A 23,457-nucleotide genomic window follows, 5' to 3' on the forward strand; every position below is an offset into this window, starting at 1 on the left:
AAATTGTATGCAAGTCAAAGGAAGAAGAAAATATAAATTTCAAGACATTTCAGAAAACGTAGTTAGGTGCTATGTAACATCGGAAAAAGGACATTTATAAAAAACATTGTGTTGTGTACAAATTGACAGTGACTTATGTCTATAAAGAACGGTAGTGATAGGCAAAGATTGAATAACTCAGTTTGAGTAACAATGATGTGTGCGTCCTGTGCAGGACTTAGAACGTCATTTAAGAAGTCTACTAGTGATCGTGTGTAGGTACCTATTAAAAATATTTTAAGAAAAATATTACTTCTTAAGTTCACAACGGCAACAAGCAGAGCACAGAGCATTGTACAAAAACTTTCTGAATAAATAAGCGTGCTCCTTAACATTCAGATTAGAAAAAATGTGATACGTTACTTTTTCTCAATTTTGTGATCGGAGATTAATAGGCTAACATTTATTATTGTTATTATTTTGTTGTAAGTAATTGATTTCCTGTTATATATATGTATGTAGAAGTAGCAATTAAAATATTTCTATTGTACAAGTTAGTCTCTTTTTAATTTGGTTAAGACGCTAATTCACATTAATATTCCAACTTTTGAAAATTCATAACTTTGTTCACAGTCAAGTATTAAAGTTGAAACTGTCGCTCTCACAATTGAGCGCACACCTTATTTATTAACATAAAAATGCACAAAAGGCATCTACATAAGTGAAGTAGGTATTTCAAACTTAAAATATTGCTTCCTGAACAGATCTAGAACAAATTAAGATACATTTTCTTCGTAAACATTATTTCAGTAATGAGTAAAAAAATAAGAAAACAAAGTAGTATGTGTATTTGGAGTCACAAAATTGAGCGTACACACTTGAATATTGAACAGAAAAGATAGTTCAGTAGTTGGTGGCGCCACCTTTGGCTTTTATTACTGGAGTGTACATATTTGTGGATAACTGAAGGAAGAACTTTGCTCCACTCTTCTTGCAAAATTCTTTCCAACTCAGTTTTATTCGTTATTTTATGTTTCTGCACTTGTTTTTCTAATTTCCACCACAAATCCTCAATTGGTTTTAAATCCGGAGACTGGTGTAGTTTCCAACCTTTTTAGAGGTATATAACAACCACAGTTTGACAATATTTGCAGTATGCTTGGGACCGTTGTCATACTGAAAATAATACAATGACCCCATATCAGGCTTGTTAGCACTTTCCTTGATATTATTCTTTAACACTGACAAATACTCGTATTTGTCCATTCTGATATCAATAAACTCCATGTTACCTACACCAGAAGCGGACATACAGCCCCACAACATTACGGAACCACCTCCGTGTTTGACAGTAGGTCGTAAATTTTCCTGTTGTATGGCTTTATTGGGTCGCCGCCACATATACTGCAGTCCATCTGATCCGAACACGTTAAACTTGCCTTCGTCACTAAATATCACTGAATCCCAGAATGCAGGAGGCTGTGAAATATACTTTTTAGCGAACACCAATTTTTTACGTTTGTTGAGTTCACTTATCTTGGCTATATGACCATGATATCCAGCTCTTCTCAACGTCCTACGTATCGTTTCCCACGAGATTGCTTTTCCCGTCTCAAAAGCAATTTTCGTGGTAAGTTTTGGCACACTTTGACGTGGATTTCTTCGTATGTGCATAACTGTATTTCTACTAACTGCATAACAATACTAAGGTGTACACTCAATCCTGTGTCCCGGGTTCGATCCCAGCCCCCGCCAAGTGAACTTTGTGGTGGACAAACACCGTGTGCGTGGGTTTTCTCGGGGTTTTCTAGTTCCCTCCCACTTTCTTCATTCCACCATTTCATTCATTATTCATCATCACCGTCTCCTTTAGCCTAACCGGCATAACCGTGGGACGTAAAACTCTAAGATTTCATTTCATTTTTTCAATCCTGTCTCTTTGTTTTTTATATCCTGCGGGACTTAGTACTCACACGTCCTTCGAAACACAGCAAATTCTTACTTACATTGTCTAAAGAAGCCTCAAACTCTTTTAACATAGACTCATGCTAATTTATCGAAACAAAATATTATATACGTAGACGTTATAGCAGTTTTAACATAATAACTACAAGTGTACACTCACTTGTGAGAGCGACTATATATATATATATGTAGCCATTTCATGTGAAATCAACCAAATTAAAAAAAAAAAAAAAAACGTCGTTTCAGAATTTAATGAAACTTGGTGTACATCTAGGCCCCTACGAGAGATGATCATGCACCAAATTTTAGCCCTGTACCCGCTGTAGTTTCAGAGTACAGGTGCTAAAAAATGGACAAATTTGATGTTTTTGTAGAATCTTGTTAGCAATTAGTCATATCTCCCGTAAATATTGAGCTAGAGAGAAAAATAATATACCATTTTGAAGAGGAAAGAATAGGCTACATTGAAAATCAAATATCATTTTCGGGAAATACGGGAAAATTTTGGATCAGTAATATCTCAGAAACTACACATTTGATTTCCTTGAAATTGGGTACCAAGGTAGCCCCATATGTCCAGTATAAGTGTGCCAAATGTCAACTTGGGCCTGGAGTCTACAATGATTTTCGTGTGACCATGTCGGGAGAGACACTTGAGGTGCCAATGTGGCAACTTGCCAATTTGTCATTACTAGTAAAGTAAGGTATAACTAACCTAACAATAATGTTTTTCTGGTGCAATCTGTAATTCAGTAATCCTGTGGGATCTTTGGAATATTCCACTATCAATCGTAGTACATTGGCCTAAATACGTGAACGTTCTAGAAGGTTCTCGAATCATCTGAAACATTCTAGAGGGTTCCAGAACCGTCTGGAACATGCTAGAAAAGAATCTTCTGGAACATTCTAGAAAGTTCTATACCATCTGGAACATTCTGGCAGGTTCGTTACCTGTATAAAAACAGAGGACATTGACACGGCCTGACAGTAAGCTCTTAACTCTAGACTGGATAACAAGTCGAGCTGGAAGTGTCTATATAGTGTTCAGGCATAACTAGTGAGATCATAGTGACTATACAGCACATTTCCGAGTGTCAGTAATGGATAGTCCCGTAATCCATGTGCAGCATTACCTGTAACTGTGTGCATTCAAACACTGCATTGCTGCTTAGGTGATTCCACTATGTCAGCATTGCCATGTCTCTACTGTGCCAATCCATTTCGCAGTCAGCAGTAAAGTGAGGGTTGGACTTCACACGGTGCAAGCGTGGATGGCAGAACTGGCTTCACAACTCAAAGCTCGGAGTCTGAGCAAGGTGTGCAGCAAGTGCAGGAAAGAACTAAGTAGGCGCCGTTCCAGAACAGCTGACGTACAGGCAAGTGATGACCAAGAGTCGTTTTATGGACAGCTTATTAGTGCAAATCCTGATCAGCCTTTCACATCATTTGACGCAGCAATTGGCGTATTGAACCAGAGCTTTCCGGTACTTGGTGCGTCACCAATTCAGAAAAAGAAGCTGAAGTGATTGGTACCCCAGGTGTCTCGCCCGACGTGGTCACACGAAAATCATTGTAGACTTCAGGCCCATTCTTGGCCCAAGTTGACATTTGGCACACTCATGCCGAACATATGGGACTACCTTGGTATCCAGTTTCAAGGAAATCAAATGGACAGTTTCTGAGATCTCACTGATACAAAATTTTCCCGGAGAATATTTGATTTTCAAATAAATGTTTCTGACATATCTTGTAGCCTATTCTTTCCTCTTCAAAATGATATATTATTTTTCTCTCTTGCTCAATATTTACGGGAGATATGGCCAATTGAAGTTAATAAGATTTTACAGAAAACACAAATTTGTCCATTTTTTACCAATCTGTACTCGGTAACTACAGGGGGTACAGGACTACATAGATATAGATATATATATATAGATAGATAGATATTGCTTGGCCATTTGTAATGTCTTTGTGGTAAAGTCAATAACGTTCCGGGTGTTTTCCCTTCACCAATTTTATTATAAAATCTAAATACAAATATCTTTGAATTTACAAAGATCAGTCTAACAGTGTTTTCCTTATAAGTGACCAAGGTGAAGGAAAAGGTGTTTCGCACGGTGCTCTTTATACTCAAAGCAGCCTCCAGACCATTTGCAGGGTTTTAGGTGAGTCTTATAGGAAAACCTCCTCAGCCCAAAGCAGCTTCGCGAGCTTTGGTTGTAGTTAGGAATCCCTAGTCCAAAGCGACCTCCGGTTTAGGTAAAGGTGAACTCCTTAGTCCAAAGCGACCTCGGGAGCAGGTGTTAGTTATTTGATCAGAGGTCAAACTGATAGCTGTTCCTCTTGAGGTTTCGCTTTTATAGATGGTCTCTTGGTGGCTCGGTCTCCATCGTCTCGGTTTCTTGTTTTCCTGGTTGTAGTTTCTCGTCTGCTTGTACTGTTTGTAAATAGTAGCACATGTTGTGGTAACACGTGCTTGCGCTGAATATATAGAGGCACGAGTTTTTTCGCAATTCGCGATAAAACGAAATGCGTCAGAATTAAGTAATTTTCAGTTTCTTGACGTTTTATGATATTCTATGTGTATTTTCGTTGGTTTCTGTTGCGCGATAAAACGCGAAATTGGCAGTTTTGTGCGAAATTTCTAACCGCAAAATAACGCGAATTTTTTAAAATATCTATTCAATGATTTGAAAACGCAAGTTTTCTGCTGACGGAACGGTAAAACGTGGCATGAACGGTGCATTTTGGGTGATTCAAACACGGTTATAGAGAACATGTCGCACGTTAGCTATCACCATCGCAGGTGGATGGAGAGGAGCCATTTTAATTAGGTAGCCAATGGCATGAACTGGTGATAAGCGACAAACGTACAACAATGAGGAAAATGTGGGAACATTTAACCTGCTTATGTTTAATACTTAAATGTAACTTGTTTTTTTTCAGAATACGACAAAACTTTCCTACTCATAGTAAGTTTAGTTACTGATTTTCCTTCAGTTTGATTAAAAAAATATAATCTATAAGTGAAATTTACAATGTCAAATGAAATATTCAGTGTATTTTGTTTTTAGGTAATTAATGGTTTATTTTTGTACTGATCTATGAATAAAAGGAACAATTGTAAAAATATCACGGAATATCTTTTCCACGAGGGCTAAAAAATGCGAAACTTTATTTGGAAAATGCGACAAAACGCGAAATATAAAAGACAAAACGCGAAATTTTCAAATTCTTAATGTGAAAAACTCGTGCCCCTATATATATATATATATATATGGTCAAGCAATACAATTATTTGGATCACTTATATAGATACAATTATATAGATTGACACCTGTACTAGTTTATAGATATAGTTGAACGCCCCACGATTATGTTCTGAGGCTAACGGAGACTGAGATGATGATAATGAATGAAATCGTGGAATGAACAAGTGGGAGGAAAACGGGAGAACTCCGAGAAAACTCATGGACATGTGTTTCTCCACAAGCCACTTGGCACGAGGTGGAATCAAACCTGGAACTCTAGCACAGACTTACCGGCATCTTTGGTATGCTAATGTTTTGTGAACATATTTAAACGGTTAAATCTATACACACTGTGATTCTGTTTCTTATTATTGTGCTTATTATATGATTCCAGCGTATCTACAAGGTAAGGACAGAACATTCTAAATAGTTAATATTTATCTGAGTTAACCAGATGGAAATATGTTCGCATTGAGACATTTTAGAGTATGGCAGCGTATAATAATCCGGTATATGTATAAAAAAATATTTAGCAACAGATAATAAAAATAAAGATAAATTTTATGTTCATTTAATAGAAGAACAATATTTGATGAGTGTTTGAAATTTCATTCCAGGTCCAAAAATTATCCAAACATGAAGTATTGCTGGTAAACATAGGCTCCTTATCAACTGGCGGACGAGTGCTTGCATCGAAAGCTGACTTGGCTAAAATAAGTCTTACAAATCCTGTTTGTACGGAGATAGGAGAAAAAATAGCTCTAAGCAGAAGAGTCGAAAAACACTGGAGGTAATATTTTTATGTGGTAATAATTTCTGACACTTGTAAAGACAGAAATAGTAGACTAGTTCTTTCACTAATTACAACACTAAAGTATGAAAGTAAGTTTCAAATCTCCGACAAAACACACACAATGTTTTATAAAAACTAAGTGTGTTCAATAAATATTCAGGAAAATATATTACATAAAATTAGTGAAAACGTGCACCCTTATTATTGTTCCATTTCAAGTGCAAGCAATTGAGATGATTGAAAAGGTCTTTGCTTGCACGTTTCGTCTCCGGTTGAGAATAGTGCACCCAACTTCCATGCCTGGTGACAATGTGAACTAGAAAATCCTCACCTTCCTCTTTATAACTCCCTCATCAACTCTTGACATATATCAGCCCGACGATCTTTCAATTCTTGCGTTACTTGTTGAGGAACCCACCTGGCGGACACTTTTTTGTAGCGGAGTTCGTCATGCACTATGTCATGTACTGAACCGAAGCTTATATATTCAGCAATGAAGCCATTTTAGCGAAAGTGACATGACGGTTTTCCTGAAAAGCCGATCTGTTACGGCTATGGACTCGTCTGTCACAACTCGATGAGCCTGACCCGGACGGGAGCATCAGTCAACAAAGTCGTTCGTACCTTCTGTGAATTTCTTGCACCATTCGTAGAGTTGCTGCTGGGACAGACAAGCGTCCCCATACTTCGGCTCCATTCTCCGATGAAATCGACCGGTCTTACATCTTCACTCCATTAAAATAACTTCACGCAGTTGCTTTTTGGTGCAGTTGGGTAGTGGGCCGCCATATTGAATTAGCTGTTACTCACAAGAGAACATTCTGATTTGGTGAATTCAATTGCTGAAAATGATTGCCAGCACTGATTCAGCACCGAAAGAAACAGAGAAAAAGAGGATGTTTAGTGGCAGACCGTATACAGGGTGGGAGATAAGTGAGGGCAAGTGCGAAGGTAGAACATAGAAAATATCTAAAAGTGCCATGTTAATTTTGAAACGAGTAGAGGGGTTGAGGTCAAATGTTAGATACGAGGAATGCATGTAGAGTTCCACTGAATAGGCGTGATGTGAATCATGTGGGAAATCTGAAAAGCCGTCATGTTGGAATTAGCGCAAGAAGAATATACGGGAAAGGGATCATGTGGCATATGATTCTAGACGCAAACCGTCTATTGAAATCAATAGTGACCAAGATAGTTTGAGACCTCTGCAACAGGAGGTATTCCACGCTATGGCAATGTAGCAATACTGTCGTAAAGGTGACGTGAATGAGGAACAACCACAAACGTGAACGAGGCCACTTTCCAGCCAACAAGCGTTTCAATCTACCCAATATTCGTTCATATACTGGTAAAAGTGCAAATATGACCAAGGACAACCTAAAGGAGTTAATGACTGACGTTTCTGGTCTTCTATAGAGCAGATGAAACTGTTGCTCCTCGCTGATTCGTGGAGAACCAATAAAAATTAAGAGTTGGTGCAGAAACCGGACAATGTTGAACTTAACCAACTTCTTATACCTGATGGTTGCACGTCGCTCGTACAACCGTTGGATGCGTTCTTCCGTACGTATACGAATTTTGTAAATTATGTAGAAGACACGTTTTTCTATCATTTGACTTCAAAATATGACAACGGGATAACTTCGGTAACTTCCAATCATTCACCAACTTCCAGTTTACAGCACCAAGAGAGCTATGATTAGATATGCTTTCTACAAGATTGGATATTTGCAAACAGCACCTGACGCATTCATGACACTTGTCGACTACTGCTTCAGTTTCAATACTGGAGACAGCTGTGACCAGCTCGATTGTCCATCTTTATCATTTTTCAAATGTGCACACTGTTGCCTCAATTTTTGTATCAAGTATACAATCATTCTTAAGTTCCATAACAGGTGCAATTAAACAGATGTTTCAAACTGTATTGTCCACTATTAATTTCAATATACGGTGTGCGTCAAGAGCCATATGTCACATGGTCCCTTTTCCGCATATTCTTCTTGCGCTAATTCACCTCTGGTGCTTGGGGTCCCGGGTTCAATCCCAGCCCCCGCCAAGTGAACTTGGTGGTGGACAAACACCGTGTGTGGGGTTTTCTCGGGGTTCTCCCGTTTCCTCTCACTTTCTTCATTCCACCATTTCATTCATCACCGTTTTACTCATCATCACCGTCTCCTTTAGCCTCACCGGCATAACCGTGGGACGTAAAACTCAAAGATTTAATTTCATTTTTTTTTCTTCTTGCGCTAATTCCAACATGGCGGCTTTTCAGATGTTCCCCATGATTCACATTACGCCTTCAGTGGAACTCTACATACATTCCTCATACCCAACATTTGACTTCAATTCCTCTACTTGCTTCAAAATTAAACATGGCATTTCTAGACATTTTCTACGTTCTATCTTCGCACTTTGCTCTCACTTGTCTCCCACCCTGTATACGGTCTGCCACTAAATACCTTCTTTTTCTCTGTTTCTTTTAATGCTGAATCCAGTGCTAGCAATTATTTTCAGCAACTGAATTCACCAAATCTAAATGTTCCCTTGTCAGTTCCAACCCATCTACCGGCACTGCTTCGTCTATCAGCTCGGAAAGACGTCAAGAGCTTTGCCTACAAATTTCCAGACGCCTAGGGACAAAAAAGGATTTTTAATGGGACTTCTGCGTTTTCATTTGATTCTTCCTCATATTTACGAAAGTTACGAGAGAACATATATTTTTAAACTTGGAGGGAGGAGGGTAAGGAAGGATTCACTGTTTCGTTGTTGCTTGATTTTAAATCCAGGTAATCTCGAAGATTATACGCTACCTTCCATGAAAACCTCATATTTTTATGAAAGGTTCCTTGGATCATATTTTTTAAGCTGAGGGGGAGGGCCAATTCATACCACATTAGGAGGCCAAATTCACTGCTCATTCTTGACTTTTCATTCCAAGCAAAGGGGATTATAGAAAAGAATCAAAGAAACTATATCTATATCTAATGTAACTAATATATCAGGAGTTGGGGGAGTAGTAATACCACTAGTTTATTCTTTACTGATTTCAGCACTATGAAACATAGTGAATGGCTCTGAAGTCTTAAAGAAGATGTACGACATATTACACTAAAGCAAACAGTTGTTAACTAAATTATCGCGGAACATATTTTTTAGTCTGGGAGGGGTATGTGGTGATTAGGGAAGAGAGTCAAAAGAGAATATATATTGAATTATATCAAAAGCAAATGAATTTTAGAAAATTTATTGTGGAACTGTAAAAGAAATCGGAGGGGGGAAGAAGAGTAAATCCTTTACTTTATTCTTTACTGCGTTTAACTTCCTGCATAGGTGATGATTGGATAGCCTCAAAGAAAGTGAATGACATACTAAAATCGAATATCTTTTAGACGAAAATTATCGTGGAACACATTTTTATGAAATTACGGGGGAGGAAGGAATCCACCCTTTCATTCTTGGCAGATTTTAACCTCAGCTGTGGGGATATTTACAATGCCATAAAATAATATAGACTAACGTTTGTCATAATAAATAGTTTTTAAAAAGCAGCACGTGAGAAGGAAGCACAGTATTATAATTTTGACTGGTGAGTGTACCGTGTTCAAAAATTTGGAGATCGGTATGCTCTTGCAACGTTATGCCTCCCCACACAAGAACATCTGAACCCCCAAATGATTATATTCGACAATATTCCTGGGTTCATCATTTATTTTTACCTCTCGGCAGATAAGTATACGTCAATCACTCCTCAGACTGAATCTGTTCTCATCAGAAATGAGAACGTGTTCCCACTCCTCCTTGATCCAGTGTTGATACTTGGCACCACCGCAAACTGTGTCGCTGATGTGTGGTTGTCAACGAAACACAACGTAATGGCCGTCGGGAAGAGGGACCACCCTCATGCAGTTGACATGCCACTGTAAAACGTGAGATTGGGGCTTGCAATAATGTTAAATATATTTGCAATTACACGTGCTGTTTGACGTCGGTCCCATCTTGTTCGTTTCACGATGTAGTGTTCGTTCGCTGTTGTAAATGACCATGTTTGACTACCATCTCTCCTTTGCACAGCATTGACCATGGTTCGGAATACCCTCCATTCACATAAAACAATGATAAGCAATATCAATACCAAACTTCTGTTCAATACTCATCACACTTCGTCCTTCCAGTTTCCCGATAATTCTTCCTCATGTGAAGTCATCCAAATGTTGTCTCTGGGCATGTTGTGAGTAATATCACCTAATGCATCGTAAAAGCTTTCTGACTGACACACACTGTCTCGTCTCGTTCATTCAGCTGCTTTATGTTCGGGAAGCAGATCCATTCGGTGCTACGGTCACTTGATGTCATACTATGTAACGTGTTACTTCCTGTGCATGTGTGAGATACCTCTGGCAAAGTGCTCCCGGGATTTTATTTATTTCCACCGACTATACGCAATATTTTATGCTACTTCGATCTACCTCGTAGTTCAATTTTGAACGCTAGTGTAGTAATATATGTAGATTTTATCTGGTACGCCTTACTTTTTATGTAGAATGTAGTTGTTGAATAAAAGAACACAATTAAAGTAAGCATTTGAATATATTTTTATTGATATAAAATGCAGGTTTTTTTTTTTTTTTCACGAAAGTAGGCAAATACAGCTTTTTACAAAAATATTATTATATAATTACATTTACTTGAAAAAGTATCGTGGTCGGCATACTCTGAAATCTAACAGTCAACTATTGTGACGGCTTCCACATATCTTATGGTGATTTCCACTTAACGTCATTGCGGCATTGGGATACATCTTCAAAAATCTGTGTGTACCTAATCTTAACATACATAAATAGCTATATTTTTTTAAAGGAGTGATAAAAGATATGGAGACATATTTTGATTGTCATTGATGTGTATTACACGAATTTAATACATAAACATTAAAATGCTCCTTTGTGGGATTGCATCATGGAAAACGAACTAACCATTTGAAATGAATTTTGAAATATAGTTAACACCACTCGGATTTTTATCATTTCACCTTGATTAAGATGCAAATCCTAGATTGCCAAAAATTGATACAAAAAAATTAAGTATCTCACATCCCCGTCAAGTTAGATCAATGAAACGTTGTGTATAAATTCCGTAAACATAAGTGGACACGTTTCCCAGCATTTTTTAACATTTCCGCTTTTCAAAGGCTCGAGAAGGGGACATTTTCTGTACTTTTTCCCCATATTCAAATCGACGTTGTCTGATATTTGTGATCTTGTCACGGGACAACAATTGAAATGAATTTTAGAGTATAGTACCTATCTGAAGCTGGGTTTTTATTATGCCACTTTATCCTATCCTAAGTGGATCAGAGGTGTTCAAAATTTGTGCTAGAAATAAAATATCTTATACAAGGTAGCGACAAATCTGGGAAGCCGGAAGGTCACGAAATTTTAGAAGACCGGGAAAAGTAAAAAAAAAAATCTATTAAGAGTCGGTAAATTTCGAAGAAAAAAACAATTCTTGTCTCTGAATTATTATTATTATTTTTTACCACAAGTATACAAGACACTTTAGTGAACATTTATTCTTTAATATAATTTTTCTTTGCTACAAAAGACTAAAAATACACTGATCACTAGTTGAATTAGAAACAGCAGGACAGTTCCAGAAACCTCTCTGTAGAGCAGCGTTTCCCAACCGTTTTCAACTTGCGGCACACTACAGGTGTAACTTGAATTCTCGCGGCACACTCATATATATTATTATTTTATTCGTAACCAGGCACGATTTAAATCAAGATTTAAATCACTTGATTTTTTAAATAAAAATCGTTGATTTAAATCAAATTTCAAAATAAATTAATTTAAAGTGAAAATAAGTAATATCCCGTTTCTGTTCTGTTATTTCGATTATGGAAGTTAATAATCATAATACAATGAGACTCAAATGTACAGTATAGTATGAAAACAAGTGTCATGCAGAGGATGATTAGGGAAAATCCCATTTTGAATAGGTAACGGAGCAATCCTGCTTTCTTCTTTTCGTAACATTGGGTTTGGGTTTTAAAATCGTTAACTATTCCAACGGGGAAATCACCATCGACATTTAAGACGAGAATTCTTTCTTGTGCGTGTCTGTTTGTTTCCAGATAATAGGGCGTATTTAGAGGGATCATATCCCCTCCTTTTTTTTTTTTTTTTTTTTGTTAATTTTATAACTTTAGGCGAAATTTATGTATTTCATGCCGCAAGCTAATTCTGAGTTTTTAAAATTAGGCCCTTGCCAAATATCAGTAACTTTTGTGAAAAAAAGTGTCATTTTGATAAACGTTGCTGTATTTTTTCCTTAGTGCTTAACCTTCTAAATTATATCATCTATTTTTAGGTAATAGGGTAGAATCTTCATTATTGGATTTAAAAAGTACCAACATAGCTTTTTAGTTCGTTTTCTTCAAGACTGGAGGCATTTTCAGTCTTGATATGCTTTCACGCCTTTCTGCGTTGAGACATAGTGTGTGATGACCTCATAAATTTAAAAAGATAATTTTTGTTATGCGTATTATTATTATTATTATTTTTTGGAGGGTTACATTTTGCATTCAGAAGATTGAAATAATTTTCAGATGTTTTCAGATCTCTGCGTGGAAACAGCGAGGTCCAGAGGGGCAAAAATGTTTTTATAAAAGGATATTTTTAACAAAAAGTAACTTTTTTTCGTGATTTTCCCGCCTCAGATGGAGACATATGAATGGTACCGTTTGAAAGGATGTTCTATTCTGAAAAAAATGATATACGTACTATGCTCTTAGGATAAATAGGGATGTCTCAAGAAACTGTTACCTGAGATCCTGTTTTATACGGGAATCTGGGGTATTTGGGGGATATTATTTTTCGCGGGGTTACTTTTGTACCTACAAGATTGAAATTTTGCATATTTACTCAGTGCACCCCTCAGTACTTTACAGATTTGTTTCAGATCTCTGCCTTAAAACAGGGGGAGTGTCCACAGAGGTAAAATTTTTTTTAAAAAAAGAAGATATTTTTAACAGAAAATTCCTTTTTTCTTGATTTACCCGCCCCAGATACATGATGGAGACATTTGAAGGGTACCGTTTGAAACTTTGCTTTATTCTGAAGAGAATAATGTACAAATCATAATCCTAGGATAAATAGGGATGTCTGAGGAAATTTTTATATTAAAACCGGGTAATCTGGGACATTGTGGGAATGTTCTTAGCTCATTGTTAAATAGTTTCCTCACCCTTACTACTCAAGATAGAAGGTTGAAATTGTGTACACACATTCAGTACACTCCTTAGTATTGCCCAGTTGATTTTGAGATCTGTGCGTTAACACAGGAGAATCCAGAGGGGATCAAATTAAAAAAAAAAAAAAAAGTTTTAAAAAATGCCATTTACTCTAAAAATTTCCCGCTTCAGGGACATGATAGAGAAATGTGAATGTTACCGTTTCAAAAGCTGTTCTATTCTAAAGAGAGTGATGTATGTACCATGATCCTAGGATAAAAAGGGATGATGCTGTAGCTGCTTGACTGAAAGTCTATAAGTTACCTTTAAAAAGTGCCATAACTTAAAGGGTTAAGAAACATTGTTTGAGATTGATATAAGTTAACGATTAGGGATAATTCAAAGTTTAACCCCAATACTTCACTTAAATGGCATAATTAGCATTTAATACTAATTCCTAATGCTTTTTCTTCGGTTCGCGACTTGTATTATACGAGGAGAAAGTTTTGATTTAAATCAAAAAAATCTATTTAAATCAAAAAAATCAACAAAAATGATTTTAATTAAAAAAATCATGATTTTTTCCCATCCTGTTCGTAATTATAAAATACCGTGGTATTTTTTTCAGTGATTCTGATCTCACAGGAAAGAAAGCTCGATCGCTGGTTTTCTCCCCGTGGTAAATCATTATGCCTATTTTTCATTCTAATTTAAAAATAGAAAACAATTGTACTGAAATATAGGACTCAGGTTTTCAAAAATACGCTTTCTTTTTCGAAAACTATATCCAATCTTTCACTAAGAAGGAAGATCACTAAATAACGAACGAACAAACTAATCTCTTGTACTTTAATGACACAAATGTAGGTAATTTGTATACATGTTTGCTTTACCGAAAGAAATGAATGATATTTTAATATTTCAAGTTACAAAATATTCTGCAACAATAAAGAAGTAATAACGGTCATAACAATAATAACAAATACTTTTTTCAACGTTAAAAATGTACAGAAAAGTAACACAGTATGAAACTTATAATTTATTAACATCGTTGATTACGTTACAATTTTTAAATATTTTATGAAGGTTAGAATTTTTCAATAATATTAGTAAATGTAACATTATTTCAATAATATCTATTGAAGGTTGCAATTGTTTAATAATAATATATGAAGGTTACAGTTTTTCAAAAATAAGTGAAACAAGTTGGTGCACGAATCAAAATTAATGTGCAACTTGAGCTTGATGTTCTTTCATATTCTTCTTCAATTGTGGACTGATAGTTGTTAAACACCCTCATGTCGTGTTTCGGAGTTAACAGTTGTGACCTGTTCTTACACTTGATTGTGTTCATTGCAGAAAATCATGCTTTACTTAAGTAGGATGTAGAAAAGGGAATATGAACTTTGTGGAAATGGCTGGGTATTCTCTCCGGAGAGAAATCCAGAATGATGCCTTGTCTTCTTGTGAGTGCTGGAGCTTCAAACCTCGGTCATTCCTCACATCGACCAGTTCACTTTTTTCCTGTACATTTAATTCTGCTGACTATAGGACAGAAGGCGGAAAGGAGTCCCTCACCCAGTCAAATGAATTAAACTGAAGCGTAGGAAAATACTTCTCAACATTGGTACACAACAAAGACAATGTGTCTGAAATGAGTAGAGGTCTGCGCGGATGCGAATATCCGCATCAAAATGGGTATCTGCGAATATATATATTTCGTTTCTGTGCGGATAAAGTTGCGGATATGTTTTCCTACTTTTTTTCCTACCTAAAAAACGTTATAAAATTAGTGATGATGTGGAAAGAACACTAAGAAACGTTTGTTTGAATTAGAAGTTTCAAAACCGGTTAAAAAATAACTAAAATCAAAATAAGTGTGTTTGAAGCTTGTGACAGTGACAGCAAAAGAAGAAATGACAGGAGAGAGTTGCCCTTTTATTGTTCTTTTCAATACTATTTACAATGTGTTTTAAAAATTTTTCGAAATTACGACTATTATAGAATATATAAGCTGTATATATTTGTTACCTCATTATCTGCGGATGCGGGTGCGGATAGAGATGTTGAGGATGCGGATAGAGATGCTGCGGATGTGGTACGGATGCGGATGCGATATTTTATATTCGCGCAGACCTCTAGAAATGAGTGTTGAAAGGCTTGTGTCATTTTACAGCACTTTGTAATCTCAAATGTCATTGACCTCCCAAAATGAGAGTTTCTCCCTAAATGAGAAAATTTTATCACTTAAGGTTAGGATATTTTCCTTTTTTTCCCTGCATGCATTTGTTCAGCGTATTCAATGTTTGGAATATGTCGGTAAGAAAAGTAACTTTATTCCACCAAGAATCATTACTAAGGAAATCGACATTTTCACTTTCTTCTGACAGAAAGAATAGGATAAGTTGTTCTTTAAGTGCATAAAATCTTGACAATACACGACTACGAGACAACCACCTTGATTTCGTCGCGGCACACCAGTTGGGAAACGCTGCTGTAGAGGCTCTACCAGTGCATGTGAATGAAACGCATCGTGCGTTTACCGTTGCCGCGTGCTTCCTCTCTCGGTATCAGTGTCAGTGCAGTGTGTGATGGGCAAGACAAAGGACCTGAATGCATTTGACCGTGGTCATATCGTAGGGGCCAGACGACTGTGTGGCTCGATTTCAGAAGTGGCTGCGGCACACGAATTTTCAAAGGCAACTGTGTCAAGGGTGTATCGCGAGTACCTGGCTTCCCGTAAAACCTCACCTGTACGGGCGAACTGCCGCGGTCAGGGTCGACGACAGGGGTAGGTGCCGATTGGCCCGCATCGATATACGAGTCACGGTGCGTCCAATTGCGGAGAGGTTCAATGCAGGACAACAACGCCGTGTTACCAGCCACAATCCACAACCACCTACTCACCTGGGGTACGGAAGCCATCGGACCACGCGAGTATCTTATCTAACAGCACAACACAGGAAACAACACCTAACATGGGCAAAGGATACTACCACTGAACCGTGGAAATGTGGAAAAAGGTTGCCTGGACAGATGAGTCACGTTTCAAATTGGCACATGCCGATGGACGGGTGCGTCACCAACCACACGAGACAATGGATCCATCGTGCCGGCAGGGAACTGTGTAGACCGGTGGTGGTGGTTTTATTCTCATCTGGAGCATGTTTACGTGGACTGAAATAGGTCCCCGAACGCGTGTGACATGGTCCTTCACAGGTGAACGCTACCGCGATCTTCTGGGTAATCTTGTCCTGTAATTTGCTCGGCTGAACATCCGAATGATGGCCTCATCTTTCAGCAGGACAATGCGCCGGCCCACCGTTCTAGGATGGCAGCAGACTGGTTTGATGAGCACTCCTGTGATCTGGCAACTAAAGTTGGTTTTAAATGTAGATTTCGGACTGTGTGAATATGCTATTATCCCAAGAATGACTGGGTAATTATCTAGACTGATGTTGCCAAGACTGTATAGGGTAACCCAATGCAATCGTCCTATATTAACATACGTCTATCTTATAGTAACATTTCAAAGGCGATTTCTTTATCTTACCGCATTTATCGCTGATAAACATATAATTAAAGTAATTTATTATGGAAATTTCTCAGAATACAACTTAAAAATATTCCTTTTGCTTTCACGACGTCCTCTATGCTTCAGTTCAAGAGAGACAACATCAGTATCTTCTAGCGGATAAAAAATTATTCAAATACATCGCTGCAGCACGGCAAGCGACCGTCCTGTATGTATCAACGTTACGAGTTGTGGAAGAGTGTAATGTGAAATGAAACACGTCCCAAATAGCAAGCAAATTGACCGCTAAGTGCCTGTGAGAACCTGCAAGGTTTCTGTTCAATCGGACAGAGGGGGAAACGGCTTTATTGGTGACCTGAAAAATATTGGGGCCCATTCCGTAACGGTTTGCGTCAACACAACGTAAAATTGTGCTATGGTTTGATATTTGCATGTTTTGCGTTACATACGCTCTGCAGCTTTTGCTAAGGCTGGTACAGAATGACGCCTAAGCAGATTACGTAACATCTGTTGCTTCCGTCAACACAAAATTAAGTGTATTTAGTATATTTTATCATATTGAATAATTAAATTTCTCCAGTACCTGTTAAAAAAATATATAACTGAGGGAATATAATGCTTAAATTGCAATAGTTTACGTTTTTATATTGTTTTGATAGTATTTTGGTACCTATTTTTTGACATTACCCGCCAAAATATAACTGGGTAAGTGAGACGAAATGATTGATTGATTTGTATTTATGGCCTACGTCAGCGTTGGAGGTACATGAGACGAAACCTGCGTTTGAAATGAAATCTGACCACTGTAGTTTGTTCGATACGAAACTCGATGAACCTACAGCACCCACAGTGACCACTAAACCTAAGAAGGAAACTAAAAGAACTTTAAAACAAATACAGTAGAATTTGTGACTAAGCTTATGTTGACTATTCATTGTGGTGGTAGAACTCCTTTTTATTAGTTTATTCTTACTGGTATATTCAAGTTTCAATGCCGAACTAAAGTATTTCTGCGTCAACGTGCCTCTTCATAGTGTAACGTTAATTCTGATACGTTTTCAGAAGATGGAAGAGAAAGTGTGTAAAGTATTCAAGGCATATCTAGGGAGGATGTTGCGAAAGGAACACTACAGAAGAAAAAAAAATCAAGTTTACTCTGTATAAAACTGCATTCTAAATCAATTTCAACTTTGTTTTCTTTTTAATAAATAAGATACATCCATTTGGAATTTATTTTCTGATTTCGGCTTTGGTAGCTTTAGGTAAAATGATTAAATTACAACTTAGAGTAGATTACATGATTATTGCGCAGACATTATTTATGCATACGCTATAAAATATCAAGATACAACATGTAAGCTATCGGGAAATGCTGTAGCAATTCAATATTTTACCCTATATAAGCTGCGGAAAACATTTTCATATATTCAGGATACACCACTCTATCTCATAAATTGTGTGGCAATCTCTTGAACGATCCGGAAAATTTATCTTTCGGCAAGCCAAGTCAAACCCAACGTGGAGAACACGTCTAGCTCCCAATTAGTGTATACTAGTACTCTGTAGAAGTAACTCATTATAATTACTTGCGTTCCTAATTACGCAGTTTTCTATATTGTAATAGCGCATATTATTGGAACAGTATGTTTGCATTGAATATTCGTTAAAAAAAAGCTAAACCAAAGGATTGAAGATTCTTAATAGCATAAAGTCGTTACAGAGATTTTCTCTTGTGCTACGTAATCAGTTGAAGTTACGTATAAAGCACCATTTACTTACTGTTACACCACAATCTCCGCATGGAGCAATCAACAGCGTTAGTAGGATATATTACTAGTATTTCTTGGAGCAACAAACGTACCATATGAGTTTTACTTGTCTTATCTCCACCTCCCGCAAAAATGATCATCACAATATTTAATGTAAACTCATCCACCCTTTTTCGGTGAGTGTTTCACTGTGATTTTTTCCTTTCATATGTGACGAACATTACAGATTAAACGGAGAGCTGTTTAATTTCTTACTTTGTGTAGAAATTTCTGTTAGGTAAGTGTTCTGTAATTTCATAATAAAATATGTTATATTTGTTTTAATATTGTTCATTGTTCTAGTGAATAGCGTAAAATATATTACTTATGTATCATTGTTGCTATGTTTTCTTGCTCTTGTTTTTCCATGAACAGAAGAAAGACTGTACATATCAGGGAAAATTAAAAAAAAAAAGAAAATAAAAAAATGCAAAATTGGGAAAAGTCAGGGAATTCTTTCCCGTAAACTTTGCTGCTACCCTGCTTATGGGTTTTTTCATTACTCCATTGAAATGGGTATCATAAGGGGGTTCAAATATTTTCGATAGCCCTGTCCTTCCGAAGAACGGACATTCCAGCTGTACAAACGAACAAAAATCATCAATCAAAATAACATTTTCTGGCCAGCATACAGGCTCCAATTCCCTGTGGCCACTCATCTATTATATTATGAGGGTTCGTTAAAAAGAAAAAAAAAAAAAAAAAACTACCATTGGAGGATAGTGCATCAGGCTCGCAACCCTTCTTTAACCATATCTTCAAAGCAGGTCACAGTTTTACGGTTTATAGTCCAAAGGATTAAAGTGAGTACTAGCAAGTCAAGAGGTGAAATTTAAGTCTTGCTTTTTTCTTTTAAATAAAAAATAAAAAAAATAAGTTTACCCTTCTTAAACCAAGCAGGCGCTAGTAACCCATTTTGTTCGAACCGTGTGAACTGGTGCCCAAATCTGCAGACAGTTCCAATCTTAACCGTGAAAGAGAATGTTGCTGAAGTTCTTGACGGTTGCCTCGATTCTGTCTTATGCTAGGCAAAGTTGATATTTTTATCCCTTTCTGCCAGAAAAGTGGGGCTTAGTATCATCATAACTCACTCTCAACCGTATTATGATTGTAGTTACGATTATGAGCTCTTTGGATTTTGTTGCCTTCTTAGCAGCTTCTCTTAAACTTGTAGGTACATTTATCCTTGGGTGCATTGAAAGGCTCCTCAATATCAAAATTTCTTTTCTCCTAAAAGTAGTAGGTGCACTTAGCTGTTGAAATTGTAGAATATGTTTCCCTCGATTCAATGGAATTACGAATATTTTATCTTAGGTACGAAGGGCTGCTGAAGAGTTTCTAGCCCTACCCAGAAGGAGTGCGCGTGGAATGATGCAAGTTTAGATTTATTTTACATACTCCCATAGAAGTTCAATGCACTTACTCTCACGATGCTCCAATTTTTGCAGACCAGTTGAAAAAAAAAAAATATCTGAAGACTGTTCCTCGCACCTCCTAGTAGCACTAGTCACCTCCTTATCAAATCAAAAATGGCGAGTTTTCAAGTGGTTGGGTTTGTGAAATAAGTAATAGTTTGGGAGAACTAGGTCTGGGGAGTATGGAGGATGGTCTAGACATTGGAACCCTAGATCATGCAATGTCAATTGTGTTTGCAGTACTCAGTGGGCAGGGGCATTGTTCTGGAGGAACAAAATTTCTTTTTTCAATTTTTCTCGGTGTTGCATTTTCAGTTTGTCTTTCAATTTTGTGAGTAATGGTGAGTAATATTCTGCATTGAATGCCTGACGTTTGAGCAAGGAGTCTATGAATACGACTTCATCTTTATCTCAGAAGAACGTTGTAAACACTTTCCCAGCCAACTTCTGTCTGTTCAACTTCTTGGGACGAGGAGAACCTGAGTGCCACCACTCTAGTGGCTGTTGTTTCGTTTCAGGATCGTAGTGGTACAACCATTTTCGTCCTGCACAATTTCATTATTTTACCTCTTCTTCTTCTGGATCGGGCCACGAGTTTTTCAGCAGCCCTCTTATATATTTCATTAGTGTTTTCACATATATTGTTATATTGTTTGTAATTACCTGACCTATTTAAGATAGGTTTTAGTTTCAGAATTAAGTTGTCTTAAAATTGTTTCTTCACATTCTCGCTACTTATAGCTCTAAAAAAGAAATCACTTGTTTCATTAGTGGCGTATTCGTTAAAATTATTATTATTCTGGTTTTGGTACTTGTAACAATATTCCGACTTTTTCTTCTTAGGACAAGAAATGGTAGTTCGGAGTTCTTATATATAAAAAAAAAAAGACATATTCTTCTTTTGAAACTTCGCTTTTGTGACCGTAGTAATTATATTTTTATGCAAGGAATGTCTCAGTGTGTTACGTTCCTTTTTAATAGGAAATGTCACGCTAATAGATATCGTTCGCAATTCGGCACGGTAATAGATATCGTCCAGGTAATTCTCCGATTAAATCTACTGTGCATCAGTGTTAATGTATTTGTACGGTAATAAATTGTGACGATTTATTTTCAACCTAAACTGCACTGTTTCAGTTTATCTAAAAATGGATAGAGAGATGATACTGAACATGCACGTACTTTGATCTTTATTATCAGGACAGTAAGTATACATATTTAGTTTGAGCATGAATATTTGTGTAACCATATGGAAATTGAAAATAAATAAATAAAAAAAAAAAAAAATTGTTAACTGTACTTAGAGCTTTTAATTCAGCGTTATTTTAATGTATAACATTCAGCAAACCGAATGCTCTGGCGCAACAACTACTATACCGTATATTACAGAGACGTACCACTCCTCACTCCAGTTTACTTAAAGTTGCCTAGGTAAACGTATAGACTTATCTGATTGAGCAGAAATGATGTCACGAAGGTGAAATCACTTTCTGAGGCTCGTTCGGTATGGGACAGCTATGTCATAATAAATAGGCTTACGCATTCTGACAGCCGTGTGCACCAACGAAGTTTAAACGTGGTTTCAGGATTTTGTTGCACCATTGAAAGTCGAAGTTCAGTACATCTCGTTTAAGAAAACTTCGGTCAATTTGTAAAATCGATTCTGATTGATTGTCGTCTTTTGCCTCTAATCTTCGTTTAACAAAGTAACAAATGAAGAAAGGATACCGCGTGCCGGTCGCATTTTTGCCAGTCCCAAATGTTTCAGTATTCGCGCGCTACCCTAGCCAGATGTATCAAGTTGGTCATGTAAAGTGTACAGAAAAATTTGGGCAAATCTTTAATTTGCCCATTTGATGTCGAGAATAGAATCCAACCAACCCCTGCGGGGCTTCTAATCCGCTCCTCCTACTCCTACTACTACTATATTATTATTATTATTATTATTATTATTATTATTATTATTATTATTATTATTATTATTATTATTATTACTTTTACTATGGGTCCGTATAGTAAAACTGCAAGCTTACTTTAATGAAAAAAGTGTGATGAAAATTTAAAAAATAATCAGTAAATCACTTTTTTGAGTATTATTTTCAATCTTATTTTAATGAAGAATGTGTTATGAATTTAAAAAAAAGAACTTGCGCCGGGTTTGAACCCACGCCAAAAACGATTTTCATTACTAGCATGTTGCGCTAGCACGCTTGGATGCAACGGCCAATACCGATTGGCGTTTACTTTCTGGTATATGTAGGTCATGACTCTTGATATCCTATCTATATCGGCTAATAAGATCAAAGGATACCCGAAACGTTTGGGATTCGTAAATATGCGTGCCGGTCTTTTCGACTTTCGAGATTGTGTGCATAGAATTGTAAATAGCCTAATTTCAGTGATCGTAATTGTGATGGAAAAAATAATGAAACTACGAGCAAAAATTTTTTTCGAACACGAGAAATGTATTGTAATTTCATTAGTGGAAAAAATACAGACATTATTGAATGTAAACAGACTGACTTGGATCAACGAAGTTTAAACCCCCAAATTCGGCCGTTTAAGCTAAAACCAAGTTTTTCCACTATTTGACCGAGACTTGACCTTGATCGTTGTTGGTGCAACAGACATTTTCACCGAGCTTGGTTATGATCCTAGTTCAACAGTTGAACTTCGGTGATGCACACGGCTATAGAGTCAAAAATTACGTGGAACTAGTTCAGGTTTCTGGACAGCAATTATGACAGAATGTTCTGTAGAATGTCCGTGAAGTTCCAGTCTGCAGGCTTGTAATTAATCCGTTAAATAATTACCAATTAAAGTAATTAAAGATTGGTATTTTTTTTTAATTTTCTGGAATTTTCCAGAAGGTAATTGATAATCGTTAATTTTTTCTTACAAATATATGAAATAGATATTCTACAGGAATTTTTGCCACTTATATCAAAACCTTTAAAAGTTGTTCCACAACGATAATAGCTAAACTGACATATGTATGTGTATGTACGAGGAGCAGCCAAAAGGTTCCCGAAAGTTTGTTGTAATTATTTACTACCACAATATAGATACACATTCATTTAATCGCCTTCAAAATAGGCTCCTTGTGAACACACACACGTGATCTACCGCTTCTGCCATTGCTGGAAACAATGCTGAAAGTCCTGTTTTGATATGTTCCGAAGTTCAGCCATCGTGTTGGTTTGGATTTCTTCTACGATGGCAAAACTGTTACCTTTGAGGCTTTTTTAAGAAGAGTCAGAAATCCTCTAGCAGCCTCCCTACTTACCGGATTTAGCAACAGTTACAATACAATACATAGTTACAATGAAATTCCGGGAACGTACTGACGGCTCCTCGTATAATGTCCTTGCAGAAGTATAGAAGTAACAGATACACAGAACATTAAATTGAAAGATACATAATTTCAATTGATGATTTTCAGTTTTGTGTTATTTTAACTTTAGTTTTTATTGATTA

At 36.8% G+C, this 23,457-nt stretch overlaps 1 protein-coding gene across 1 annotated transcript in view; it reads left to right on the forward strand.

The window, feature by feature from the left end:
- Positions 1–23,457, forward strand: part of LOC145662865 (eukaryotic translation initiation factor 2 subunit 3, Y-linked) — a 132,709-nt gene that overhangs the window by 108,255 nt on the left and 997 nt on the right. The window contains exon 9 of the mRNA XM_081728820.1: positions 5,813–5,985. Within this exon, the coding sequence (XP_081584946.1) occupies positions 5,813–5,985 (173 nt within the window). The remainder of the gene's footprint in view (positions 1–5,812; positions 5,986–23,457) is intronic.

Source organism: Thermobia domestica, chromosome 1 (genome assembly GCF_964235325.1).
Source record: "Thermobia domestica chromosome 1, izTheDome1.hap1.1, whole genome shotgun sequence".
Taxonomy (NCBI): Eukaryota; Metazoa; Arthropoda; class Insecta; order Zygentoma; family Lepismatidae; genus Thermobia; species Thermobia domestica.